This window comes from Callorhinus ursinus, unplaced genomic scaffold (genome assembly GCF_003265705.2).
Source record: "Callorhinus ursinus isolate GAN/ISIS: 27379988/994484 unplaced genomic scaffold, GSC_fseal_2.0 scaffold126, whole genome shotgun sequence".
NCBI classification, from domain to species: domain Eukaryota; kingdom Metazoa; phylum Chordata; class Mammalia; order Carnivora; family Otariidae; genus Callorhinus; species Callorhinus ursinus.
Window position 1 is genome coordinate 418,942 of NW_027397188.1, and position 27,835 is coordinate 446,776.

General features: G+C 62.4%; 1 protein-coding gene across 2 annotated transcripts; it reads right to left on the reverse strand.

The window, feature by feature from the left end:
* Positions 1-20,472: 20,472 nt before the first annotated feature.
* Positions 20,473-27,835, reverse strand: LHX3 (LIM homeobox 3). Of its 2 annotated transcripts, none has more exons than XM_025860211.2 (6): positions 27,748-27,835; positions 23,368-23,539; positions 22,619-22,821; positions 21,988-22,139; positions 21,739-21,910; positions 20,473-20,891 (listed from the first exon to the last, which is right to left on the reverse strand). In XM_025860211.2, exons 1-6 carry the CDS (start codon positions 27,833-27,835, stop codon positions 20,473-20,475), a joined length of 1,206 nt encoding a protein of 401 aa, XP_025715996.1. The 2 variants fall into 2 exon arrangements, with proteins under 2 accessions (XP_025715996.1, XP_025715995.1); XM_025860210.2 differs by lacking the exon at positions 27,748-27,835 and adding an exon at positions 25,696-25,789.

A 27,835-nucleotide genomic window follows, 5' to 3' on the forward strand; every position in this document is an offset into this window, starting at 1 on the left:
TTTCTATCCAATGCCGTGGTCTTTCCTCTCCAGAGATGTGATTCCAGCCTTTGTGTCTTCCACACCTTCCTTTATACGCTCAGCCTTCTCTCCTTCTCCTGGAGCGTAGGGAGCACGGCTCTGGCACCTGTCCCGACAGCCCTCTCGGCTCATTCTCTCACCTGCATCATTTCTGACTCATTTTATTGATTTTCCACTCATCCTGGGACATATTGCCCTGCTTCTTTGCATACCTAGTAATTTTTGCTTGGATGCTAGACAGTGTAGATTTCACCTTCTCCAGTGAAGGATATTTTGTATCCCTGTAAATCCTCATGAGCTTTGTTCTGGGTTGTAGTGATATTATTAGGAACAGTTTGCCTCTTCGGATGCTGGCTATTGAGTTCTGTTGGTCTGTTAGAGCATCCTTAGTTCCAGGCTAATTTTGCCCCAGTGCTGAGGTGAGACCCTTCTGAGTGTTCTACCTGACGTCCTGTGTATTATGGGGTCTTCCACTCAGGTTGGTGGACACTTCTAAACCCTCCCAGCCCTGTGTGAGTTCCGAGGATTCCTCTTCCTCTCCTGTGGTTCTTCTCCAGCCCCGGGCCCTCACTTGCACACGCACAGGCTGGGCAGGCAGCCAGAGACTCCTGGGGGAAGCTCTGTGGCTCTCGGGAGCCCCCTCTGTCTGCACAGCCTTCTCTCCGAAGACTGCTGGCTCTCTGTGGGTTCCTCTCCCCATGCCAGGCCTGAAAGCAAGCACCTCATTTGCTTCCCACATCCGTGGATCCCTGTCCTGAGCTGTCTGTCTTCCAATGTCAGAAGATCATTGTTTTATATACATATTTTATATATTTTGCTGTTGTTTCTTTTTAGTTTGAGGGCAAATTCAGTTCCTGTTTCTCTGTCATGGGTAGAAGCTAAAGTTCTCTGATGATTCAATAAATATTTCTGGGTGAATAAATCAACAAATGAATGAGTGATGCTCCAAGTGTGTATTTGAACAAAGAGTTTTTCTCCTACTCAGGTTGCTCATTGCCTGGGCAGGTGGCAATGACCCGCCCTCCTCTGTGTCACAGTACGCAGCCCACAGAAAGTGGGCTAGGCTGGCCAGCTATGAACTGATCCCGGAAGTGCAAGCAGGAGAGCCATGGGGGTCAACATTTGTAAGGCACCCGAGTGCCTGGCTGCTTCCAGTCCTCATGGAACAATCCTCATGTCCAGCCCAAATCCCGAGCTCGAGTAGGGGGAGGGTGGTGGTTTCCACTCTTGATGGTTCCCACCTTGAAGCCCAGGAAGAGGGGCTGGGGGTGTCCCTGTCATGCTCTCATCTGTTCCGTGGAGACTACGAGGGTGTACAAGGGGACCCCTGTACCAGAAGCGCCACTGGCTTGTAGAACAAGGCGTCCAGCCCCCAAGCACTGATCACAGGCATGGGATCTCAGCCATGGCCTGCTGGGAGGCTCCAGAGGTCTGGGCTGGCGCAGCTCCATCAAGGGGCCTGGGAACAGGCGGACTGCAGGCAGGGTGGAGGCGGTTTGTCTCTTCCTGACATAGAAATAATGACTCGAGTGTTGTATCGTGAGGGAATTCTAAAAGAAAAGTGTGTGTTTCTGGGGCTTGCAGACTTCCCAGGTGTGTGTGGGGAGTCATGGGGGAGTTGTGGGGGCTCTGGTCTCCTGGGGATGCATCCCTGGCCTGTGGTCCCGAGACTGGTCCCTGGGTGGGGGCCTCCCTGGAGGGGGTGACTGGAGCTGAGCTCAGTGCATTAAGGTCCCACATGGGTTATGGCCCCATGCTGGGGGCAAGGCAGATGGGGGAGCAGAGATCAGGGTGCCCACGGTGCGGAGGCCGGACAAAGAGGGGAGGCTAAGGATGGGAGGAGAGTCCATCTCCTCCCACATACTTCGGGACCCTTGGCTATGGCCCCTCATGAGGGACCCCAGGGTCCTTGTGGTCACCATGAGAGAGAGCCAGCGAGGAGAGGGATGGAGGGTCTTAGTCCTCAGGGAAGGCGAGGGTGGGCGGGGGCAGGGAAGGGGGAGGTGTGTGGGGGCTGGTGGGAGGAGAGGAGGCTCCGTGGGCAGAGGGCCCTGTGCCCGTTTCCACCCGCCTGCCCAGGCCGGCCCCAAGCCCCCATGGGCGCAGTGGCCATTCCAGATGATGGATCGCAGAGGCTGCCCTGGTGCAGGAGATGCGGGGCTGCACTTGGCCTCAATCGCTCCCCAGGGGCCCCGATCGATGGCGGCCCATGATGAATGGCTCAGGATTGATTTTCACTTAATTGACAATTTGGTGAACCTGTTTGCAGAATCCCAGGTTGGGCCTGAGAGGAAGCCTCGAGGTAATAGTGGGGTCGATGCTCCCCGGGCTGGGGTGGCCGCCAGGGGGCAGCAGAGGTCAGCCAGCCGTGGGGTGGGGGGCGGCAGCGCTGAGGCTCACGGGCCCCCCAACCCGTCCGCCAGCAACATTGCACCAGCCTGGGGGACTCATTGTTTGCGAGTGTGTGTACAAGGCCGCTTGCCCAATTGGATTGGGGTCTTCACTCTGGTCGGGGACCCCCGGAAGGGTGGGCGCAGGCTGCAGTGATCACAGAGGTGGGTTGAAATCCCCGGTTCCCCTGGGATTTGATCCCAGCTCAGCCCATCAGCTGCATCACCAGGGTGCTGCCTCTGAGCCACTCTGACCCTCAGTTTCTCTTCTGTAAAGTGGAGCCCACTTAAGCCTGCCCATCGACCCACAGTGCCCATTTTATCGCCACAATGTCTGTCCCTCCCCACCAGCTGCCTGGCACCCTCCCTCTCCTTCTGCCTCGACCTCCTTCCAGGTCCTGGGACATGCCTAGGTCTTCCCACTTCAGGACCTTTGCGATTGATGTTCCCCAGCTGGAACGTCCCCCAACCCCTGGCCCACACACAGGGGCGGGGGGGCATCCACCCTGCCTGCTCCCCAGGGCAGGCCTGGCCGCGCTGATGCTGCTGACGGAGCCCAGAGCAGCCAGGTTGTTACCAGGACAACAGGAAAACAAGCCTCAAGCCCACCTCTGCCACTGGCCCCTGAACTCATTGTAACAGGACCCCCGGGTAATCCGCACCCCCCCCGGGGGGGCCACCCAGACAAAAGCCAAATTAAGTCAACAGAATTGCAGAGGGGACACCAGGAGGCTGGAATTTACCACCAGGAGCAAACAAAGAATGTCCCCTTCTCAGATGTAGGCTGCGCAGGGTCTGATTTCCGTCCTGCGCAATTTGATGCCACCCCAGGAGTCAGACAGTCCCCCCTCCCCCACCAACAAAAGAGCCTCAGGCTCAAGGCTGGCACCCAAGGTCCTTGGCAGAGCTGCCCGGAGGCTGAAACTGGCCCTTTTGCCCCCACCCAGCACCCACACCTGCCCTAGCCCCCTGCCCAGCACCCACACCTGCTGCCCTAGTGCTGGGTGGACAGGAATGAGACAAGGTGCCTAGGGGGAGCTGGGGCACCACGGGGTGAGCTCTGGGCTGTGGAGGGTCCCCAACTTCCCCACACAGTGTTCATGGGGCCCTGGAGCCTGTTTCCCTCCACCCCCAGCCTCGGAGGCTGTTCTGGGGAGGCTGGTGGGGGCCTCTGGGGGTTCCCATTCTGCTGGAAAACTTCAACAGGTGGATGTGGGAGATGAGGGGGAGGCGGGCAGCAAGCTTTTGACATCAGCTGGAAGTGGCCTTGGACCTGGCGCCCTGCCCGCAGCCCCTGAAGCCCCTGTGAGTTTAAGTGAGTGATGTCATCTCTGGGAGGCTCAGTTTACTCATCTTTAAGTCGGTGATGGGCCCCGTTGCATCAACTGCTACAAGGATCCACTAAGATGTCCAGAGTCATCTTCCCTTGGTGCCGGGCAGAGTCCCGCCACGCGGCTGGTAACCATGACTGTTGCTGGTGGTAATAGTGTCCAGGTTGGGAAGCCCCCGTGTGCCAGCATGAGGGTGTGCGGGATGGGGGCCGGGACCCCCTGCCAGCACTGTTGGAAGAGGTGGTTGGTGAACAGCAGGGGCCGAGCAAGCCTTCGAACCTCTGTCCAAACCCAGCAGGGTGGGTTTGGCAGGGAGAGCCCACCCTGAGAGCAGGGTGGGCGGCCAGAGCAGGGGCCCCTGGGCCTCAGGCCCACAAGCTTCAGTGGACAGAGGCTGCCGGGGCCCCTGTAGTGACCCAGAGAGGTGGCCAGCACAACCCTGCTGGGCCAATCATTGCTGGCCCAAAACCATCCATTCCCCACAGACTGATGCCTTGATAGTCAGAAATTGCTCGAAACGCACCGGAATCAATGGCCCCCCTCCAGCTGGGCACAGACGTTCAGAGACACCTCTTTGAGGCCCAGATGCTTCACTTGGGAGAGCAGGAAAGCTCTCAGCTTGGCGCCAAGGCCTTCGAATCCTGGGCCCGCCTGGCTGTCAGGGACGTTGCTCTCAGTCCAGAGTTCAAGCAGGGGGTCAGGCAGCCTCCTAGAGGCTGCCGATTCTCTAAGTGAGGATGGTCGCGTCCACCTTACAGAGGGGCGCATGGAGGCACAGAGGCTGGCCAGGGCTCACGGTCAGCCAGTGAGAGGCAGACCCAGGGGTCTCAGAGACAAGATCCTCCTGGGTTAGAGTGGGCCCTACATCCAAAAACTGGGGTTCTCGTAAGAAGGGGAGAGGGGCAGGCTCAAAGCAGAAGCTGTGTGAAGGAGGCAGAGACTTGGGGCGATGTGGCCATGGCCCAAGGGACACCTGGGGCCACCAGGAGCTAGGAAAGGCGAGCAGGATCCCTCCTCTACAGCGGCTGGAGGGCGGCCCTGCAAACATCTTGGTTTGGGACTGAGGCTCGAGAGTCGGGAAAGAGTAGGTTCCCGTTGTGTGAAGCTCCCCAGTCTGTGGTCACCGTTACGGGGGCCAGGCCACTGACACAGTCCCAGGTGCGTGTGGCCCCAAAGCTGAGCGTCTGTGCCCCTTGTCACCCCTGGAATCCGGTTCCGCACCTGACCCACGCCAGCGCACGGGAGCAAGAAGTTTCCTCAACCCTCTTAGCATCCCTGGAGGGTCTGAGAGGTAAACTGATAAAGACAGATGAACAGAAGAAAAGCACATGCATGCATCTCGAGTTCCGTCCTGGAGGAGCACGACAGGTCAAGGAGTGTGGGGGCAGCGTGGTGACCTGGGGAGTGAGGCCTTGTCCTGGTTCTTCCCGGGGTGCCCCCTGCCTTTGGAGACAAGGGTGCTCCTATCCCCCGGGTGTGGGGAGACTGCCTCTCACAGGAGGGTCTCAGGACCGATTTGGGGAGAGATTCCATCAGCTTCAGGTCTTTGATATGCCCGGGGATGGTATTTTGGAGCAGTGTGCCCTGAGCCCCACTGCCAGGCCCCTCCACCTCTCACCCCCTCCACTGGCCCCAGGCTCTCCCACTCTGGCCCGACCCAGCGACCCAGCACGCAGGCCGGGCCCCACCCCAGTGACCCCAAGTGGTGTGAGCCACGTGCAAGGTGTCCAGGGAGCCAATGTGGAAGGGTGAGCCAGGCAGCGCACAGAGCAGGTACAAAGGCCCTGAGGCCAGAGAGTCAGAAAGGAGCCAAGGCATTGGGGGCCGGGTGGGGATGGGTGAGCTGGGCTGTGAGGGACTGGGCCTTGGGCTGCCCCCTGGCTGGTCCGCCCCCTTGACTGCGAGCTCCCTGAGGGAGGGGCAGACCTGAGGGTCTGGAGCAGTGAGGTGGCAGGTGTGAACAGACACCTGGGCAAGCAGGGGAGGGGCCTTTCTGGGGGCACCTCTCTGAACATGCCCCCGACCACCAGGAGCCTCTGTCCCAAAGCCTCATGGGCTATAGCCTGGCAGCTGTGGTCTTGCTGCCAGTCTCAGCTTCACCCACAGTCTGTCCAGTGAGGCGGCCATGCCCAGGGCCTGGGGCCCAGAAGCCCAGTGAATAGACCCTCCTCACTGGGCAGGAACCCTGAGCCCCCAAGATGTTGGACCCAAAGGTCCCTGGATCCCTGCCGGGCCACTTCCTGCCCCCCTTCCTCCCTGAGCTCAGCTCTGGGGGCTGGGGGGGCCCAGGGGGCAAAGGCACACCTGTGTTTAGTCGGGAGAGTTACTGGTGTTCAAATGGGCCTCCCCTCACCAGGCGGCGCTGACCCGGGATGGCCCCCCACCCCTCCCAGATGGGACTTCCCAGCGGCCCCCCGGACGGGCAGCTCTCCCGAAAGCAATCAGCCAAAAAGGCCTGAGTGCTTCATCAGCATAATGGAGTCCCAGGAAGCCTGGGGTTAGGGCTTTTGTCTCGGGTGCCAGAGCCTAAGCCCCTGCGGGGCAGGAATGTGGGCTCCGAGACACCACCCTGAAACCCGAGCTCCGGCTGCTGTGTGGACTTCGGCCCAGTTTGCTGGGCTCTGGGAGATTCTGTTCTGGGGTCAGAGCAATTTCTCCAGCACTTTCCCTGGGATCAACCTTTAACTGCGGCCATAAATCTTTTTGTTCCAAAATGCAGACCTCATTCCTTTTGGTTTCTGAGACAGATCTGCACTGTATTCCAAGAGCGGGTCTAAAGTCCTGGATGATTCTGTGAACGGTTTTCAAACCCTTGTGGGGTCAGAGGCTTGCTCTGAGGGAACGCTGGCCACCTCCTGCCCAGGGTCCAGTTGTCCCTGGCGCAGACCTCCAACGCCGGCCCAGAGTGGGCTGGAGGGATAATGCTTTCCTCGCTGCTTTTAGAAGCCACTGTGCAGGAGCCTGGCATTCAGGTCCAGCCCTCTGTGTTCAGAGGAAGTTAGGGCAGTCGTCGGTTCCAGCCTGACGGGCGGCTAGCGGTGACCCAGAGCTCAGCATGTGTGTGTGTGGCGCTGCGCCAGGAGTCGGTGGCCCGTCTTAGCTCCCAGGTTAGGGACCTCGGCTCAGAGGATGTGGGGGAGGTGTGGCCCAAGAAGCTGGACGCAGGAGCCCAGTGGTCTGACCCCTGCCCCCCAGGCCCCAGCAGGGAAGGTCCCCAGAAGTCAGTTCTGGAACTGCTCAAGGCTAGCCCGCAGGATAGGGCCTGGGCAATGCCCGCAGGTCTCCCTGCAGGGGCCCTGTCTCCTGCGACCATGCCCTCTGAGAGGAGCAAGAACGGCTTTGTTCTTCTTCCTTTGGAGATCTGCAAACATTTTAGACCAAGAGCTAAAATGTCCACTGGCAGCTGAGAATCCGGAGGGAGCCGGCTGCGCGTCTGGCAGCAAGGCGCCACCGAGGGCCGGGTTCTGCCAGGGAGCCATGTCCCCTCTGCCCGGCTGCCAGGCTGGCCCCCCCACCTCCCCGCTCCCCGCTGTGGGCAGGCAGCTGGTGGGGGGCAGCGTGGAGCCCCGCCCAGGGCCCCTCACCACTCACTCTGGACAAGCACAGTGACCTGAAGCAGAGCCGGGAGCTCCAACCTTTTCATCAAGAAAGATTTAATTTATCGGGAGTGCGGAGTCACAAATCATAGGCCTGGAGATTTATGGCCTCCAGGAGCAGAATTGACCACCGAGAGAAGGCAGCATTCCCAAGCTCCACACACTCCTTTAATAAAGTCGGAAATGTAAAATATGCCCATCCCACAGCGGGCGCCATGGGCAGCGTGCAAGGAGCTTACGAAGGAGAGCAAGTCGTCACCTCGCGCTGGGGAAAGCGCAGTGGGGACCTGCCGGGCCCTGCCCGAGAGCCTGGCAGGGAAGCCGGCAGTTCTGGATGGGGGTGGAGGAAGGTTTGCGTCCAGAAAGATGTCTCCCCAGCTCTCAGCGAGGAGCCCCACGCCTGGAGGGGCGTCCTGGGGTGGAGGATACAGCTTAGGAAGAGGCTAATCCCTGCCCGGTCCAGCCCTCCTCCAGAAATGCCAGATCCCCAAGGCCAGGCCTCGCGGGCAGGCATGTTTCTGGCAGGGACTGTGCGGGATCAGGCCAGGGTCCGAGGAAGCTCTCCAGACACAGCTGGGGAAACTGAGGCCCGGAGGGAAAGGATTTGCTCACCCACAGGCAGCCCCAGAGGTCTCCATCAGACACACAGACCCTCGGAGGGGCCGTGCCAGCCGGGTTGGGCCTCCTGGTCCTCTCCTCCATACCCAGGGCCTGCCTCTGCCGGGGGGGTCAGGCTGCCACGGGGTGGGGAGGGGGGTGGAGGAGGCGGCTGCCGCTTGCCTTCATATCAGACCGGACGGCGAAGCCCTCCTGGGCCCGAGCCTATTTCTACCCGACAATGGTACCCACCCGCCCCCAGTCACCCAGCAGAGTTTATCTAAATGACAAAGTTTAGGATATCCCTTTGACCTTCACCCAGCCCAGGACACAGGGGACTTGGAGCCCCTGTAGGGGTGGGAAGCTTGGGGCCGAGAATTTTCTTCAGCAGGGAAATCAGAGGAGGTGGAAGAAAGGCTGCGGAAGAGCAGGGGTGTGTGTGTGCACGGGGGCACGGCATGGGGTGAACGGGCCCTGGGCGGCATGTGCGTGTGCACTGCGTGGGGGCAGACAGTGCCCCGGCGAGCATGCGGAGGGCACGTACATGCACACACGTGCCCGGCTTCGCCTGGGGTGGTGTGGATATCTGCGGGGAGACTCACCTTCTTGGGTCAGGCCCGCCACCCTGCAGCGAAGACTCCCCGGCGCCCCCTCCCCCGCCAGCTGGCCTCTGCCCTGGACTAATCCTGCCCTGCCCGCTGCCTCCCCGAGATGCCCAGCTGCTCAGGCCCTGGCGGAGCCCCACCCTGGCACCCTGGACCCCCCTCCCTGCAGCTTCCCCCCACCTCCAGCTCTGGGACCACCCACTCATCCAGCCCCTGCCCCCCCCACCCCAGCACTCTACTTAATGTCTTTCTCATAAGCAGTTTTAAATTATAAGCCTAAATGAGGTCTATAAATTTGACTTCATAAAATTCCACGCACATCATTTTCCAGCAGAAAAGGCTCTCTAAGAAATATTTTCCCTGAGACCCCCTGCGTCCCCTCCCTTTGCAATATAACATTTATTCTAATATTAAAATGGCAGGTGTTCTATAAATCGTGAGTCATTAGTACTCTCCATTGATTTTCCCTGCAGCCTCTAGCCCGGGGTAGAAGCCATGTGCGAATATCAGTCTATTCGATTGAGATTCATACCCTATTTGGGGGTCAAAGAGCAAGGCCCTGTGAGCTTGAACTTCTATCAGCCTAAAGCTGATCAATACTTGGAGATATATTAGGGCTGGCCGCTCACACAGATTAAGTGGCCATAAATACGGCGGTGGTGGGGGGGTGCGGCAGGCGGAGAGGGAGGCAGGAAACCCGGGCCATGCTGCCTGTCCAACCAGGGTCTGGGGCTCTCCAACCTGGGGTGCTGGACCCGGGTGGGGGGGAAAGTGGGGTGTGGGGCCAAGATGCAGGACAGCGAGGCTGCAGCCCTCAGCCAGGCAAGGGCTCACCTTGACCTCTCTGGAGGTAGGGGACCCAGGGGACGGCCACCGGGGCCTGGGTGAACCAGCCGGGGACCCTGGTCCTGGACCAGTGACACAATTCGTGGAGCAGAGGGGCGCACGGAGGCCTGATGCTGGAGGACCTTGCGGTCTGGAAGGGTGCACACGGTGGGCGCCCTCTTCCTTGCAGTGGTAACCAGGGATTTAAATTCTAGCTGCAGATCTTTGTCTTGGTCTGGGGGCTTCCCATGCCTGGCTGCTTCCTTCCCAAACTCTGGCCACATGCCCTTCCTCCCAGGGCTGCTCCCCAGGTGGGGAACTCCTTCTCCCCCTGGCCCTTTAAGGCCATCCACAGCCCCCTGCCTGGCACTCTCAAGGATGTCAGCCTGAGGGGCCTCTCCCCATCCTGCCTGGGATTCCAATTCATTCTATCTGGCCCCTTGGCTCCCCCTACCCGGGGCAAGCCCAGGGTCTCCCCTCCTGCCTGTACCCCTGGGAGGCCCCTCAGTGGGCAACACCATGCACCCAACATTTTCCAAGCACCTGCTTTGTCCCAGGTCTGGGAAAACCACTAGAAAGTGGGCAAAAGCCAGCCCCTGACTTCAGCTACGGCAGAGGGGCCGAGACCCCAAGGGAGCACCTGTGCCCAGGTCCTCCTGCATTTTCTCAAGGGCGTGTGGGTCGTGCTCACTCCCTGAGCCCCGCTGGCCCCCACCTCTCCCTGGCTGTGGGGGGATCCCTGCTCTGCGGCCATCTCCGAGGCCTGTCCTTGCTGTGCCCTTGTGGTGGGGTCACCCCCGGGAAGATCCCACGCCTCCCCAGCCCGCCTCCTCATGCATCACCCGCCTGCCCCAGCTCGAGGCCGCTCGATGCCTGCGATCGGTTGCGTTATTAGGGAGATAAATAATTTGAACTCCGGCCTTTTACCTTTTCCCCCGGCAGGGGGGCCGCCCCCCGGAGGAGCAATTTCATTAGGAGCTTCCTGGCAGCTGACAGAGGCCACCCTGGGAGGCCCACCAGCAGAATTTCTTTATGGAGATGAGAAATAGGAATATGAAAATTTAAGCCAGAGCGGATGTAATTTAACTTTGCATTATTTATCGGGGACACAAATCCTTTCTAATATTGGCAGATTGGGGAGGGCCAGGCAGGGTCGCAGGGGCCTTTGTGAGGGGGAGGGTCAGCCAACGTGCTTCCTCCCCACCCCCTCAGCCTATAAAAAGGCCCTGGAAGACTCGGGGCACCACTGGGCTGCAGGTTGAACCTGCAGATACCCACAGGCTATTGGCTACGGGGAGCAGCCCAGGAGGGAAGGACGGGCCCAGCTGGCGTGGGCAGGCCATGGAAGGAAGGGCCAGGTCCCTGGAGGACCCACGGACTCCTGCTCACCCTGTGCCCTGCGCGTGGCAGGGACCCGAGGGACCCACATCACATCACGGGGGTGGTGCCAGCACCGGGTGGCAGGCCTGGGGGGCTGCCGTAGCAAAGTGCTACAGACATGCCCGCTTCAAACACCCATATTCTCTCCCACCTGTGGAGGCCACCGTCCGAAATCAAGGTGTGGGCAGGCTAGCTCCGCCGCAGGCTCCGAGGAGGGTCTGGTCCAGGCCTCCCTCCGGCCTCTGGTGGTGCCTGGGATCCTGGCGGCCCCCCACCCCGGCCTGTCCCAGCGCCACCCATCTCTGCCTCTGTCCTCGCACGGCCCCATTACTGTGTGTCTCCCTGATCACTCCCTTCTGGAGACACCAGTCACTGGATTAGGACCCACCCCAACCACTATGACCTCATCTTCACTCAATTACATCTGCAAAGACCCTTTTCCACAGCAGGTCCCCTTCATGCATCCCGGGGGTTAGACTCGAACACCTCTCTTCGCGGGACGCACCAGAGGAGGGGTGGGTAAGGACAGGGGTTCTGACCACCCAGAGGACGCAACGGCCCAGTGTGAAGTTGGGCAACAAAGATTTAATTTGTCAAATATTCTGTGCTCTTGAATGTTCCTTTTTTTTTTTTTTAGCATAAAAAGAAGAGTATTCAGCGACCCCTGGGTGGCTCAGTCATTAAGCATCAGCCTTCAGCTCAGGTCATGATCCCGGGGTCCTGGGGTGGAGCCCTGCATCAGGTTCCCTGCTCAGTGGGGAGCCTGCTTCTCCCTCTCCCTCTGCTTGAGCTCTCTCTGTCAAATAAATAAAATCTTAAAAAAAAAAAAAAGAGTATTCAGTGTAATTACTTTGGTTTTTCAGCAATTCAATTAACTCAAAACTCACGTTGTTTCCTAAGTTCTAAATTTTAGTTTACAAATACGGTTCACCAACGGAGCTTAGCAAACTCTAAGAGCGATGTCCAGGAACTTCTACGACTCAATTAAACTCCCTTAAATACTTAAAGCCACTTCAGTCATGGACACACAGGGAGGGTCCCTCAGGCCCAGGTTGTCCGGGTGTCTAAAACACACCCTACGCGGACAAACCTGGAGAGCTGTCTTCTCGTATTTCCAAGAGATTACAGAGTTAATAAGAGATCGGCCTAAAAGCTGAAACCGGCTATTTAATTAAACAGTTTAGTTGGAATCAAAAACTAATGGGCCGAGTTATTTTGACCCAGACAAAAACAGGAAGCCACAAATATGCAGCCCCCCTAAATCCCACTAGTGGTTCTGCCTTCTCCTGAGTTAGCTTGTGCCCACTCCTAAGAGAACAAGTTGTTTGGGGTTCCTTTTGCAAAATACCACAGGCAGGGCGGGGTTGGGGGGATGGGGGGCGGGGCTTTGCAAATGTGTCCTTGTCCCTGAGGGACAGTCTGGATTTGGGCCGACCGGCAGGGGGCTGGGGACAGCAGGGCCCCCCGCCCCTGCTCAGCTCCCCATCCCCCACCGTGGCCCCCCTCGACCCTGGGTGCGTGAACCCCAGCCATGAGAAATCAGGAGACAGCTCCACTGAGAAATTCCTCAGAGGGTTTGCTGAAGGACAGTGACAGGAGGCGGGCCGGCTGGGCCCCTTGGGGAAGGCGGGCCGCGGCCCTCCTGGACGCTCGTGGAGTGCCTGCCTCCCGCCTGTGGCCCACGCACAAAGGGCCAGATGGACGAGAAGGATGGCCAGATGTAGGGGTGGGGGGTGCGAGCCACCGGGGTGGGTGCGAGCCTCCAGGCCCGTCGGGTGTCGTCCAGCTCGCGGGACCGAAGGGCGGTGTAGGCCTGCGTGGCGGGGCTTGGGGAGGGAGGGACCACCAGCCAGCTGGAGGAGAAGGCAGTCCTGGCCTGTGGACAGGTGTGGGGTGGGGGGGTGGGGGGCAGCGGGAGAGGCCCCCAAGGGGGCGAGGCCAGGGCAAAGGCAAGGTGGGCAGGGCTCTGGGTGAGGACGGGACGGGTGCTCCAGCTTCCCTGGGGGCTGGACGCGCCTCTCGGTGTCCACCCTTCAGCCAGCTGCCCCCCCAGGGTCCTCCAGCCTGGTCGGCATCCACACTCCAGAGATGCCAGGCTGAGAACTGCCAGTCTCTGACCCGGATGCACACCCGCCGGATGGGATGGGTGCCTCCCCTCACCGGCCCCAGGCCTGCGGCCAGGAACACAGGCTTTTAAGGACTTGTGGGGAGCCCCCAGGAGCCTCTGAGAGCAGTCGCCCCTTGGCTACAGTTTGAGAAACTCTACATTCTCAAGCCAGGAACCCTCGGGGGAGGGTAGGAGAGCTGGGGCTGGGGTGGGAGACAGGAAGGTGACCATGGATTCCCAGACTGCGCTCGAGCCCCATCAGAGACAGGGGGGATTAAGGACAGGGGGTGGGGAGCGGCCTTGGATGGAACATTCCAGAAAAGAAGAGGAAGGCAACACGGGGGTTGTTCCCTTTGGTCAGGAAGATGCCCCTGGAGAGGAAAGATGCTGACCCTTCCCCAGCACCAGGTGGGTCCTGGTCGGACAGCTCTAGACTCTGGGGCATGGGGGAAGGGGCAGGCGGGTGGCCGACCTGCCCAGGCTGGACCGGGTCCCCGCGCGCCTGGAGCTGACGTCCCCAGGAGCCGAGCAGAAACCACGCAAGGGGCCAAACAGCCAGACCTCAGGTAAGGCCACCAGCAGAATGCATCTCGAGGGACATTCGGCGGCCCAGGAAATGGCCTAGGGGTGACACAAAGTGAGAATCATACGGCTTATGGAGCCGGTGGGCACAGGCCGAGGGCGCAAGTATAAGGAGCCACACCGAGGTGGCTTCTTGGTTAGAGTTAACGGTGGAGGGGAGGGGTCCTGTAAGGTTTCCACGTTTTCTCCAAGGAGCATCTCTATCACTTTTGTAACAAAAAGAGAAGCCACACACGTTGCTTTCTCAACCCTGAGAGTGGCCTCCCCCTTATGGGAGCCGCCGCCAGGCCAGCCCAGCCCTGGAGATGGGACGGGGGTCCCAGTGGCCCCACAGGCATGGAGGTGGCAGAGACAGGCAGTCATCTCTGGGCCCTGCGGGCAGAGCCCTGGTCCCACCCCCAGCCCGCGGCCCCTCCCTCGGGGGTCCTGCCGCCTGGTGTCACCTGAAGGACTGGGGGAGGAGCCGCCCCCCACCCACCCACCCCGGCGTTACCCCTGGCTGGCAACCCCGAGGCTCTGCACCCAGCAGGAGCCCTAGGTCCACGTCCAACCCCCACCGGGCTTCATTTTAACTAATAGGACACTTAGTTTAATGAGGAGAGTTTGCATAAGAGGAACTTGCTAATTAAATTTTAAACCTTGTCATTCTAGAGATTAGCCAGATCGCTGAAGGACACATTTGTCCAGGAGAGAGGAGCCGCCGCCCCTCCCCCAGGAAAGGCCTGGTGGGGCTCTTGGCTGTAAACCGCAGAGGGGTTTCTGGCTGCGGTGGCTGAGGAGGAACCTTCTGGAAGCCTGGGAGATTCACACGCAGCACCAGGCCCCAAGGCAGGCCCCACAACGGGCCTGGCTACTGGGGAACCAGTCAGGGGTGTCCTCCCCAAACCCCACGCTGGGTGCCAGGGCCCTGGGGCGGGGTGGCTGCCCCATCCCAAGAAGCTGGGCTACATGAGGTGCCAGCGCGTGGTGGGGCTCGGGGGACCTGGTCCCTTTCTGCCCTGCCAGCCATCGCGGGGGTGCCCCCCCCCACGCAGCTCAGAACTGGTGGCGGCTGGCCGACCTGCCCTCCTGCCCTCCAGGGAGGCCAAGGGGGGCCTCCAGAGTGCAGACGCAGCCGCCTTGTCTGCAGCAAAGCATTGTTCTCCCAGCACAGAAAGAAATTGAGGGTGGGGGGGCCTGTGGAGAGGGTGTGTGTCACCCTGTCACCCTGAAACGTCACAGGTCTCGACCTCTGCCCTTCCTGGAGCTCAAACAAAGCTGGTGGTCAGGGCGGGCTGGCCCGGGGACAATGGTCAGGGGTCTCTTGTGGAGCTTTAGGCAGGGGGGCAAGCCGGAGCCACTTTGTAGATGACCATCAGGCCGGGGGGGCAGCGGGTCTGGGGGCTGGAAATGCATTTCTCTGCTCAGCCCCCAAGTCAAGCCTCCCTGGACACAAGCCTTTTCCTGGGGAGGGGGCAACGAGTTCCTGGCCAGCTGTGCTCAGCTGGGGAGGGTCCGTCTGCTGCCAGTCCCGCCCCGCCGCCTTGCAGGCTGGGACCAGATGCACGGTCCTCCCCGCGGGTGCCAGCAGGGCCGTGGACCCTCCGTGCGCTCCTCCGTGGCGGGGGTCTCCGGGGGGGGGGGCGGCTTCCAGGGCCTTGTCAGAAGGGGGCCACATTGGGGTGGGGGGGCGTTGACGCTGGGATCCGTGACCCGGCAGGGTGGGGGTCCTCCCACCGTTATTGCAGGATCTCCTGTTTGCCGCCCGAGGCGGTGACACGCACGTAAACTCAGCCACAACACGTGTGGAGTGCGCTTGCCCTCCGCCCAGCTCGGGACGTTTCCAGCACCTCACAGAGTCCCGGACCCATTAGCAGTCACTTGCTACACACCCCACCCCCCACGAATCTTCTCTGTCTCTGAATTTGCCTGCTCTGGACATTTTCTATCAAGAGGATCGTATAACACGCAGCCTCCCGTGTCCGGTGGCTTTCAGCCAGCGTGACGTTCCCAGGCTCGTCCAGCCGTGGCACAGGGCTCGTGCGCGTCGCTCCGCGTTGTGGCTGCGTGCTTTCCCATGGCACGGATGGGCCCAGTTTTTTATCGGTTCATTCACTGATGGACATCTGGGCTGTTTCCACCGTTGGGTTCCTGTGCCGCTCTGAACATTCGTGTCCGGGTATCTGGGTCCCTGTGTTCCATCCCTCGTGTGCGCACCCACGAGTGGAGTCACTGGGCCACGCGGGACCACTGTGCTGATGGTGCGGAGCTGCTACCAGGCTGGTGCCCACGGCGGCGGCATCTTGGAACCCCAGCAGCAGCTCGACGGCCTCAGTTTCTCCAAGGCCCCACGAGCACTTGTTAGTATCTGGTTTGTCTCGTTTTGTCGCCATTCATGGGTGGAAGGTGGCATCTTACGTGGTTCTGACTAGATTTCCCCGGAGACCAGTGATGCGTCTCTTCCTGTGCTTGTCGGCCACATCACCCCGTCACAGATGAGGAAGACGGCGTGCAGAGGGGGCACTGAGTCACCTCTTGGCCCACAGCTGATGGCCACAGACGTGGGGGGGGCAGAATGATGGCTGCCCTCAGGTTTGGGGATAGGACAGCCCTCAAGGATGGGGGACCCCTCCGGATAGGGGACCCTTCAGCTTTGGGGGAACCTTCTGGGATGGGAGATCCCTCAGGGACAGGGGACCCCTCAGGTTTGGGGGAACCTTCTGGGATGGGGACCCCTCAGCGACAGGGGACCGCTCTGGGTTGGGGTCTTCCCAGACCAATCACCTTGAGCACATGACCTCCCTCCCCCAGCAGGTCCCCACACCGCCTCCTGCCTGCCCACCCGAGGGGCAGACACTGGCTGGAGGGGGGCAGGTGGACTTGAGCCACTCCTGCCGCCCCGTCTGGGTCCCCCACCCCAGCACCTGGCTCAGAGGACACCTAGACCTGGGTGCCCCGTTCAGAAGTGGGAAGGATGCCAGAGCCCCCAGAACCTGTGCACACAAGCCCTGCTTCCCTCACAGTGACCCTGGAAGGGAGGCTGTGATGCTGCTCTGTGCAGGCTCAGAGAGGTTGCGCCACCGCCCAAGGTCACACAGCTTCGCTCCTGCACCTAGCCAAGCCCCAGCTCCGCACCCAGACGTCAGCCCACAGCTTGGCCACCCCACGCGTCACGTCCCGCAACGTGGCCGAGGCGCACCCGGGCGGTCTCTCGGGAACACGTGGAGTTGAGGGCTCGAGGGCTGTGCCCCCACACCTGGGGATGACCCCCACGCCCACATCCACATGCGCTCACGCACACGTGCGCACACCCGTCCCACATGCGCACCCCTGACTCTGGGGTCTGCAGAACCTGTCGCTTCCTCTCAGGTTTGGCCACGGACCCCATCCACGCGACGCCCCCCAGGACAGCCGCTCCTTAGTCTCCCATCGGGTTCGGCCAAGAGGGGCTCCGCTGGTCAGGAGGGAATCTTTTTATGATAAAAAATGAGCCTTGTTGCATCAGCTCCGGTGAGGGGGGGGAGCTGCCCCCACAGGTCGCCCGGGCAGACTGATGAAAATCCTGCTTTATGAAGCCGTGGCTCCCCCATTAATTAGGGGGAGGGGGCCCTCCGCACGGCTGTGCACCTCGCCCACGGCGGCCAAAAGCTTGTCAACATTTTCCACGAAGAATGAAAATGTAAATAACTTTCAGATTATTCAATGTCACCAAGGTATGGAAAAAGGTCGCAATGCTGGGTGTCATTTATCTCGTTGTGGATTTAAAGAGCTTTTTTCTATTAAATTTCTTAAAATTAATGTTTTATGTTGCTCGGAGTAATTTGAACAATTATGGGCTTAAAGAATTGATCATTACAGCCCCTGGGATTTTAGCGCTCCAGACTGATTCCTTTGAAAACCCATTGATTTATAGTCTTGCTACCCAACCAGGCAAGCCCCCAGGGTTTGGACACCCTCCTGTCCACATCTGGGGGGGCCAGTCCCCCAAGACAAGCCAGCTTGTGGGGGGGTGAGGAGGGAGATGAGCAAGAGGGGGAGCAGGTGTGTCCTCCTCCCAGGGAGAGACTTGTCCTTGATTTGGGACTGTCCTTTGAACTTTTGCCTCTTGTGTGAATTTGATATTTAAAAGGAGAGAAGACCCTCTTCGTATTGGTCAATATTATTATTTATATTATTCACTCATTTACATTTGATAATGTAACACATCCCTGGGTTCAAAGGTTAACAAGTCCTACCCCCTGCTGAAAAAGGTTAGCAAGTTCAAGTGGGTCCCGAATCCTCGACAGGGTGTCCCCACCGGGGTGCCTCCCGGCCTGGCAGCACCCCTGATGCCAACTGGCAATGCCGGTCAGGGTCCTGAGCAGCGCCTCCGGCCCTCCACTCCCCTCCCTGCTGCTGTGCCAGTCCTGGCGAGGGCCCCGGGGTCCCCTCCTGGGGAGACAGGGACACCCACAGGTACCCGATGAGCGGGCTTCGTTGTGGCCTCGGGATGTGGAGCTGTGTTTCTGCCCAGGTGCTGCTCCATCCAGATGGGGACACCGAGCCAGAGAGGGTACGCGAGCGAGCACTATAGGGAGACTGTGGGTCTGATGGCCAAACGCATCTGCCAGGTGCCTGGGCACATCTCGTGTGTCCCCTCCAGCGCACCGGCCAGGGTCTCGTGCTTCTCACGCACGGGCTGGGCCGGGCCCCGAGGGGTCTCAGAGGCTGCCCACCCCCGGCCCGCCGCCCCCACTTGGCTCTGGGATTATCGACATGCCGCCAGCTGGAGCGAGCTCGGCGGGCAACTGCCAACAGGCGGAGGGCCCCGTGGGGACACTTAGCACTTTATTAACCTGTCAGCGCCTAAAAGGTCCCGGGCGGCCTGGGGGAGGGGCTCAAGGCGGGAGCGGGGGTCGACTTGAGGATTTACACCCGCCCCCCGAGGGCTGCCTGATCACACAGCGTCCACCTCTGCGCCGCCTGGCCCCGGATCGCAAATTGGACGGGGCTGCTTTCCTTTCTGGGGGCTCCCTATCCCCCGGGGAGGAAGTGCGAGGTCGACCGCTCCAGGACCCGGCCCCACCAGCCCCCGAGCCATCCCCCTCCCCCACCCCAGCGGGGGCCTGACCTTTGAGCACCAACCCCCAGGCCAACCCAGGACCGCTCACACTTCCTGGCGCCAGGCCTTTGCTCTCAGCAGGCGCTGTCTAATAATGGGCCACCGTCCGGTCCTCCTGCTATAGGGCTGACTGCCCTGGTTGCAGCCCAGATGGAATGGCCTTCTCCCAGCCCCGAATCCTCCCCCGGTGCCGCCCAATCCCCCGTCCCCGGGGCTGCCCTGAGTGCCTCTTGGATGTGGGGGCATGTGAGCCTGGAGCTGCCGGCGACAATCCTCGCAGCCAGCTCCTAGAGAGGCCCCTCCTCCTGCCCGCCTCGGTGCCCCACCCGCCTCTCCAGGGAGCACTCACCGCCGGGGGCGAGGTGAGGCCCCAAGCACGGACTCTCTTCTTGTATCTCCCCTTGGAGGGGCTGCTACGACTGTCTCCGCTTCACAGGAGGAAAACAGGGCTCAGAGGGGCAGCTCACTTGCCCAGGGTCACACAGCAAGTTAGCAGATGGCTAGGATTGGAATCCAAGTGGGCGAGAGAACCCGAACCCTGGGACCATGTGCCATGAATCTTCTGATCGGCTGACTCCGGCTGCCTCCCCCCCCCCCCCGCCCCCCCCCGCCTCCCCCCCCCCCCCCCCCCCGCCGCCACTCCAGCCCCTGCCTCTCCCAGGGGCCGGCCCTCCCCCCAAGGCTGGGCAGGTGGTTTTCCCACCTCTCCTTCCGGTGCTCAGAAGTTTGGCCAAGATCCAGAGACAGAGGGGCCCGGTTCACAGCAGGTGCCATCCCTGGCAAGGATGGCCTCCCACTGTCAGGGAACCGCTCTCACCCCCAACACCCCCCTGCGCCCACGCGTCCCCAGCTGCACTAAAGACCCGGACCTTCTAGACTGTCACTGACAAATTTATTGAAGTCTTGGAAAGAGCTGATGGTCAGAGAGTAAATAAAAAACACGCGACGTCCACAGAACCGACAGGTAGCTTGGGATGCAGGTTTGCGGGGGTGACTGGGCCTCACCCGCTGCCAGCCGCGGAGTCTGGGTCGGGCGGCAGCACGGCGACCGGTGCAGGAGACGGCCCAATCCTCAGGCAGTTAGAGCCCGCCCCGACAGGGAGGGCCCCAGGCTGTTTGGCAACGGAAATGGGGGGGCGGGGCGTGGCCTGGACAGGGGGGGGGGGGGGGGCCGGGGGGCGGCTGTGACGGGGGAGGGGACGGAAACTTGGTGTCGGCATGGAGGGAGGTCCGCACGGCCTTAACGTGTTGCTCCTGGAGAAGGGCACCCAGCGGTGTCTCCTCCGACGGGCGGTAGAGTCCAGAACAGAAAGCTCTAGAGCCAGCTCCCCCAGGGAAGACCGGAGAGGAGGCTCCCGGGGGAGGGGAGGGTTAGGGACGAGAGGGACACAGGCGTGGCCTCCTGCCCGTGGACAGAAGAGGCCCATCTCTGACCTAAAGTGGGCCTCCATCAGGTGGATGGAGCTCGGAAAATAAAGGCCTGGTTCGCACTATGGTTTTTCATTTCAGAAAGTAACGCATCCTCCAGCCTGAAGACTGCTGCCCTTGGCTGGAGCGAGGCCGGAGTGAAGGTCCAGCCTGGGTGGGGTGACACTTCGTGTCCAGAAACAGCAAGCGTCCAGTTAACTGGTCGATCAAGAGAGAAATCTGCTTACAGAACAAGGCTTGCTGGGCGGCCCCCAGGCCGGTGGCCCCGGGCCCAAGGAGGAGAGAGGGCACTGACAGGAGCCGCTGGAGTCCCTCCGCCCCCGAGGGAGGGGCGCCGGGTCGGGCGCTCCATAGGAAGGAGCCCTCCTCTGAGGTCTTGATCCTGTCCCCTGCCGCCGGTGGCCCCTGCTTCCCGCAGAGGTCCAGGGCCTCGGGAGAGGAGGGGAGTGCCGCTCCGGGCCACCCAGCCAGGGGCAGCCCTGCTGCCCACACCCCTCATGTCCGCTGCTCGGTGGAGCTGTGGGCCTCGGTCAGAACTGGCCGTGGTCAACCTCGTCCAGCCAGGAGGCGGGGCTGGCAGGGAAGTCGGGGTAGCCCCCACTGCTCCCTGTGGACAGGTCGGAGCTGGGTCCGTTTCCTGCCAGCACCCTCATGGGCGGGGGCCCACCTGGGGCCCCCGCGGGCACCAGGCCCAAGCTGGCATCTGGGTATACTAAGCTGGAGAGAAGGGGCTGGGGGCCAGGGAGGCTCTGCAGGGCAGCTGGTGATGGGGGGACACCGTAGGGGCTGCCGGGGCGCAGCTCACGGTACTGCTCCGGGCCGGCCAGGCCTCCGTGCTCCAGCGGGAAGCTGCCTGGGGCTCCCGTGGGCCTGCCCAAGGCCGGGGTGGGCTCCCCCAGGCTGCTGTAGAGCCCGTTGGCAGGGCCCATTTCGGCCATGGTTGGCTCATCTGCAATGGAAGCAGACAGCGCGGCTCAGTGCCCGCCCCCCTCCACCTCCTGCCCCCAGCGCCCCTCCTTCAGGGGTGACCTGCTCCCGCCGGCCGCCGGATAGGCCAGCCCAAGGCTCTCCTGCTCTTAGAACTTACGCAGCCCTCTGCCTCTGTCCTTGTTGGGTTTGTTCAGCTCAGTCCCACCTGGTGTCTACGGAATGGTGGGACCCCCCGGCGGGATCAGGGCCAGCAACAGGCCAGTCAGGGCCCAGGGTTGCAGGATAACCCCCAAGGCTGCCTTGGGAAGGGTGGCCAGCACTCCCATTTTGCAGACAACTTAATTAAGGCTCTGAGGAGCAGAGTGAGTAGCCTAAGGTCACAATGCAGCCAAAGAGCCTCTTGCACAAATTGTCTGAAGATAGGCATTATGGGATAAGTATGGGCTCCCCCTGGCACCGGAGAACGACATAATCAGATCCCACAGAGCAAGGGTGGGACCCCCGCCCTTCCAAACAGCCAGGACTTTTTGTCACTTACCCCAAAACTGTGCTGCCCACCTTCCTAAAAATCATTGCAAGGGCCAGGAGCCCCAGAGATGGTCTGGACCCTTTCCCCGCCAGAAAGCCTGCTGAGGGACGCGTGGGTCGTGCGGGCTGTCCTCCACCAGGGGAAGAGCTGAGCGTCCGAGGGGCCAAACCGCAGGGCTTGGGGACGGGCGCCCAGAATCTATGAACGCTTTGAGAGGAAGGCTAGGGCAGCCCCTGACTGGGAAGTTCACATTGGCAGGCTCCCGGACAGCGGGGCGCGCGAGCTGCGGGACTCCCCGGCTGCGCCCTGCCCTCGGCGGCGCGGCCGCCCGCCGTACCCGTGAAGGAGACGTCGGCGTCGCTGTCCTGCCCCTCCTCCTGGACGCTGTCCTTGTCCGACTTGGGGCCGCCGCGGGCGCGCTTCATGCTGCGGAAGTACTGGCCCCAGCGCTGCCGGCCCGCGTCCTTCTTGAGCCGCTTTTCCTTGGCGCGGCGGTTCTGGAACCACACCTGCGGCGGGGCGGAGGGGCGGGTGAGCGGCGGGCCGGCCGGGCGGCGGGGCGCGGGGCCGGGCGCGGGGCGCTGACCTGCACGACGCGCATGTCCAGGCCGGTCTCGGACGAGAGCTGCTCGCGCACGTGGCGCGCCGGCTTGGGCGACGTGTTGTAGGCGCTCTTCAGCGTCTCCAGCTGCTTGGCGGTGATGGTCGTGCGCGGCCGCTTGGCCGTGGCCTCGGCCTCTGCGCCGCGAGGGGTGGGGTGAGGCCGGGGCCCTCCGCCACCCGACAGCCCCCCACCCCGCCGGGGCGCGGACACCTCAGTAGGGGTGGAGGGGCGGCTGCGAGGCGGCCCGCTCCCTCCTCCCGCCTCCCCCGGGTTCCCCTTTGTTCTAAGGCTGTGGGTAGGGCCGGATCTTCACGGTCAAGGGTTTGGGGCGATAATTCAATTCAACTCCATACATTTCAGACCAACCTCCCCGCGGCCGGAGTGAGGAGGCCGCTAAAGCCCCGGAGCCAGGCTTCCCCGGAGGCGCGCCGGGGACAGTCCCCACCCGGCCCCGGCCCCCGCGCCTGGAGGGAAGACGCTTAAGTTCGCGCGCCCCTTATCGAACGTGCCGCGGCGAGCGCTGGACGTGAGGATCCCTCGGCGCCCCTACCGGACTGACCCCAGCCCCATTTTGCAGACGGGGAAAGGAGAGTGGGTGGACTCTCCCACTGACCGCGCTGCTTGGCCGTCTCGTAATCCGCCTTGCACACGAGCCGGCTGTCTTCCATGAGGTAGAACTCGTCCCCCGTGGCCAGCTGCCGCTTGCACACGACGCAGGCGAAACAGTGCAGGTGGTACACGAAGTCCTGGGCGCGGCGCACCACCTGCGTGGGCGGGATGCCCAGCTGGCACGCGGAGCACTTGGTCCCGAATCGCCTGCGGGACGCACAGGGCGCGGCTCAGCTCGGCCTTGGCGGCTCCTTCGCCCGGAGCGGGTTGGAGAGCGAGGAGCGAGGCGCCGCGCAGGGCGGCTCAGGAGGGAAGCTCACCCCGGCCCTGCCCCTATTCGCCGGCCGGGCAGCCCCCACAGAGCCGCACAGAATACCGAGAAGGGACCCAGAAGCCCTGGGGAGGAGCCTAGCCGCCCTGACCTTGGTGCCGGGTTGGGATGCTGGATCCTTGGGGCAGGTCCCTTAGACCCCAGAGGCTTGTGCCTGGAAAGCACCCCCTCCCCAGCATTAAGGACAAAAACAAGACTGAAATTAAGAGGGAGTAAATCCAATCAAGTCCTGCAAACTTGGGGTTGTCTTTTCGAATGACTGTTTCCATGATTTGCAAAATTAATTACTTGGAGAGAATTTAGCTGCTGCGCCGGCCAGGCCTGGCTGCCCGTGGAGCTTCCCCCAACACACAGGAGGGGCCCGCCTTGCAGGAGCAGACTGCGCCCCTGGCCTCCCCTCGAGAGCCCGCGGCCACGCTCACTTGAAGAAGTCGTCCTTGCAGTAGACGCTCTCCCCGCGGCTGAAGCAGCGCTCCGCCAGGGGCGTGTGGCAGTCGGTGCACTTCAGGCACTTGCTGTGCCAGTGGCGGTCCAGCGCCTTCAGGATGAAGCGGTCCAGGATGTGCTGGTCGCAGCCGGCGCACAGCGGGATCTCTGCAGGCCAAGGAGCCGCCGAGGTCAGGGGCACCGCACTGAGCGGAGCACTGGAGTGCCCTTCCCACTCCAGTCCTCGGGGCCCAGGGTTGCCACGGGAGACCCCCTTCCCTGCACCCCCTCCTCCCCAGTTGGAGTGAGTGGCTGCTTGGCTTCCAGATGTAGAGAGTGCATGGTACCAAAGTCCACTGCCTGGCTCACAGTTAAAATTTGGGAAAACTGAAAAAGGTTTAGAAGTGTGCCCGTGGGCAGGAAGGGGCCCCAGCCATTCCATTCGGCCAGATACCGTCAACTGCAAAATGTTCCCAGCGAGCACGAAAGGTGCACGTTGAGCTCAGATGAAAACCCCACCCCAGGGGCTCTCTACCAGCACCCAGAGGCAAGGTGCATGTGGGTCCTGGGGTACCCACCGCCCAATCCCCATTATTATTTTGCACAATTAAGTATCCTTGCAGCTGGAGATCCCTTGTTGAAGCCTGGCTGCCCAGCCCTGCACAGGCACCAAGGTAAAAGCTGGTGTCCTCCCCATCTCTGGGAGCCCTCGAGGGTCCTTGTCCATGGTCTGGACAACTGGATCTCTGTCACCACACTCAAATGTCGGTTCCTGACGAGAGTTACCCCGACACTCGGCTCTGCTACCATGGGACTGCAGGCCTCTGGGGGAATGAGGCTGGGGAGACTCGAGGGACAGCTTGTGGGAGCCACTGGCCCATGTGGGGATTTGCAGGGTGCTCACTGGGTGAGTCACCCTGTTGATTTAGAAAAGGTCTTCTGGAGAGGAGAGAGCCAGCAGCAGGAGCCTGCGCAAACATTGCACCCACCTGGCCATGCTCTCCTCCCCGCCAGAGACCCCTCCGGCTCCAGGCCGGCTCCGCAGTGGGTAGGAGGACTAGAGAAGGGCCTCCCTGGGTCCCAGGCTGAAAGAACCCTGATCGATCGACCTCCCTCGCTCAGCGGCAGGAAACTCGCAAAGGACGCGGTCCCGCGTCGGACCAAACCAAGGCCCCGGTGCCCAAGGAGCGTGGGCATCCGCCGCAGGTCCCGGGCCCCCTCGCGGGAGGCGACGGCCTAAAGCTGGTGGCTGGACAGGCCTACGCGTGCGGATTCAGCACCGTGGCCCGGACAGCGCCCGGCCGAGTTGCCCCCTGCCCCGCGTCCTGCAAAAGCCGCTCCCGCCGCGCCCCTGTTGCTCCCCGCCGCACCCTGCGACCCGGGCCTTACGCTGCATGGTGACTCCAGCCTCGGCGTGGTCTCCTACCCTCAGCACCGGCGGGGCGCAGTGGAGACTCACGCCCGCCCGCCGCTCCGGGCCAGCTCTCCTGAGCGATCGCATTCGGAGCCCGCCTCCCCTCCCTCCCTCTCCCTCCGCCCTCCCACCCTTTCCTCCCAGCCCCTGCGGCCAACCCCTCCCAGGAACCGTCGGAAAAATAAATAAATAAGTAGGGGACGGAAGAGACCCCACAGCCTGGATGTAACCTCGTTCCCACCTGCTCGGTCCCTGCCACTCCCCACCCGGCCAGGCCCGCCTCCATCTCCCTCCTGTGGTCCTGCGGGCGTCGAAGCCCAAGGAGAACATTGCTGATCCCTCTTCTCCGGGAACCAAAGCGCCTGGGGGACGGGTGCAGGACTGGTGCAGCCGGGAAGCTGGGGTCTTTCCTGTAGAAGGGTCCTAAGGACCAGCCTGGGAGTGGGCCAATGAGCAGGTGCGTGTGGGTGCAGACAAGGAGACCTCAACTAGGGACATCTGCGAACGGGCTCCGGCTACACTCTGGCCCCTGCATCTGACTCTCTTCCCTGGAAAGTGTGGAGGGTCTGGGTGGGGTCGGCCCTCTCGGGGATCCTCTTGCCCGGTGTTCACTGGGCCGCACGGTTGCTCTCCAATTACTCTCCTGATAAGGGAGAGGCTTTCCTAAATCGGTCGTGGGACCCCAAGGACTCCACGGCCTGAGCAGTGCGGGGCTGCAACCGCACAACCGACGCGGCTCAAGGGGCCCCGACGCTGACTCGCTGCTGGGGCGCCCAGGTGGGGACGTGCTTGGGCCCTTGCACCCACGCCCGCCCGGGTCCCCTGTCTCCCGCCACCTCCGTGGCCAAGCCCGGAAAGGGGCGAGGACCTCCGGGTCTCCCCGTGCAGCCGCTCAAGCCTGGGCACCCACCTCGGCGCAGGTCCTCCCTTCGCGCCAGAAGCGCCAGCAGCAGGTCGCCGCCCGCTGACTCGCGGCCCGGGCCCAGCTCCCCGCGCGCCTCCATGGGTCCCGTCGCCTGGTGCCGCGGCTCTCCGGCCCCGAACTTTTCCGGGGCCCGGGGAGGCCACGGCTTCCGGGGCCCCAGGCCGGTGTCCGAGCTATTCCCCGCGCTGCTGGGCGCTGCGCCCGCGGGCCGCCCTGGGGCCCGGAGCCTCAGGCCGCGCGGAGGGCGGAGCGGCCGGGGGGCGGGGCCGCGGCGCGGGGCGGGGCCGGGGGGGGTCGCTGAGACGCGCCGCGGGCGTCCGCCGGCTCTGCGCGCCTTTGCGAGGGGACTCGGGGTGCCCAGACGCCAGCCACCCGAGTGCCGGGCCGAGGAGGGCGGGGACAGTCAGGGGAGAAGTCAGGCCAGGGCTGCCCGCGGGCGCTTACCCGGGCCCCGCTGCTTCCTGCCCCGCGCCGCGGGCCGCCGGCTGAGGCCTGGGCTCGGGCGTGCACGCGTGCGGGCAGGCTGGGGGTCCCGGGAGGACTGTCCGGGAGAGAGGCGCGGCCCACCGCCTTTTGAGAGCCGGGGCTGGGAGGCTTGGTGACGGCAAGAACGCGACCCGAGACCCAGAGAGGGTGAGTGTAGCGTCCAAAGGCTCACAGCAAAGCCACCAGGAGCCAGAAGCGACCTCAGACCTCCTGGCTGTGACCAGCTTCTGGGTCCCACAGTGAGAACTGCCACCAGAATGGGCACAGAGAAGGGCGATTCTCAGCAGGTACACCCGGTGTCCTGGGCCCAGACACGCGGCCAGGACTCAGGTCAGGAAGGTCAGGAAGGACACTTCCCTCCACACACCGGCTTGCACAGAATGCAGCTCCCACACTCGATTTTCCAGTATCTTGTCCCCAATCCAAAGGGTAAGCCCACAGGAACCACCCATGCTTGCCTGTAGAGAGACGCACCTACCCCAGAGCAGCTGCTCCTGCCCAGAGGGCACTACAGGCCAGCACCCCCCCCCCAATAATTAAGAAACAGCAGTGTGGGGCCGTTGCAGCATAAGGCATGGTGAGGCCAGGGCCCCGGGCAGTGATGGGGGTGAGCAGGTTTCCGCCAGCCTCCAGGTCCCTCCACTTGGGAGAGTCCCATGGTGAAGGACAGTCGTCACCCTGCTCCTATCCTGGCCTCCATTCGCCTGGTCTGTGCGCTTTACCAAGGAGGCAAGCCTGGAAGGATGTGGGCAGGAAAAGCACAGTGTCCTCCCAGATCCCAGCAGAACCAGAGAGTCATGGTTTTGAGCAAAGGCTCATGCCACCAGCGCTGCATCCCTTCCCTGTACAGGACGCTGCTACCCAGAGGGCAGGGCAAGCGTGCACAAGCCGGGGAGCCAAGGGGTGCTGGGTGCACTGGGGTGTCAGCCGTGGAGTGTCAGCTGCCTAGAAGGACCATGTGTGGTTCGAGTAGGGAAGGGGCAGGCGGGCAGCGGGTCCAGGAAGTGGCGGCCCCACACGCTCAGCATCTGGCTGGCCTGCCAACAATGCCTCCATTATTTTCCAACGTCCATGGCGATCGAGTGGCCCTTGGGGAGGGCGGTTCAGGCGGGAGACCCGCCCAGGGGTCCCAGTTCTGCCTTGTTGGGCAGTGTGGGAGAGCTGAGGGGCGTGGGGTCTCTGGAGGAAACTGATCCCCCCCCCCACTCCGAGCTATCCCTCCCCCCCCAGCAGTGTCTGCAAGGCCCCTTCTGTTCTCGGGGCGCTCCACAACAGCCCACGGCCTCTGGAGCCATCACCGGGAACTTCAGGCCCTCTGCCCATGGGATCTGTCAGACTTGCATCCCTCGCTCCTGTTTCCATCTCTCATGGGTGCCAACCCCCCCCCCCCCACACCCCAGTGGTTTCTCTAGACTCTCTTCCTTTCTCTGCTGTGTGCCGGGTCCCTCTCTCCCCACTGTCCCTATGCCTGACTCTGCCATCCTAGCCGTTTCTCCCCTTGGAGTTCGCCTTGCCCGGGCTGGAGGCCGATAGGTTCACGGGGGCCCTTACCCCGAGTCCCACGGAAGCTGCAGACGGCAGCGGCCATGGGGGCCCCCGGCTGATCTCGGTCTCGACTGAGCTCGGTTTCCAGCAGCAT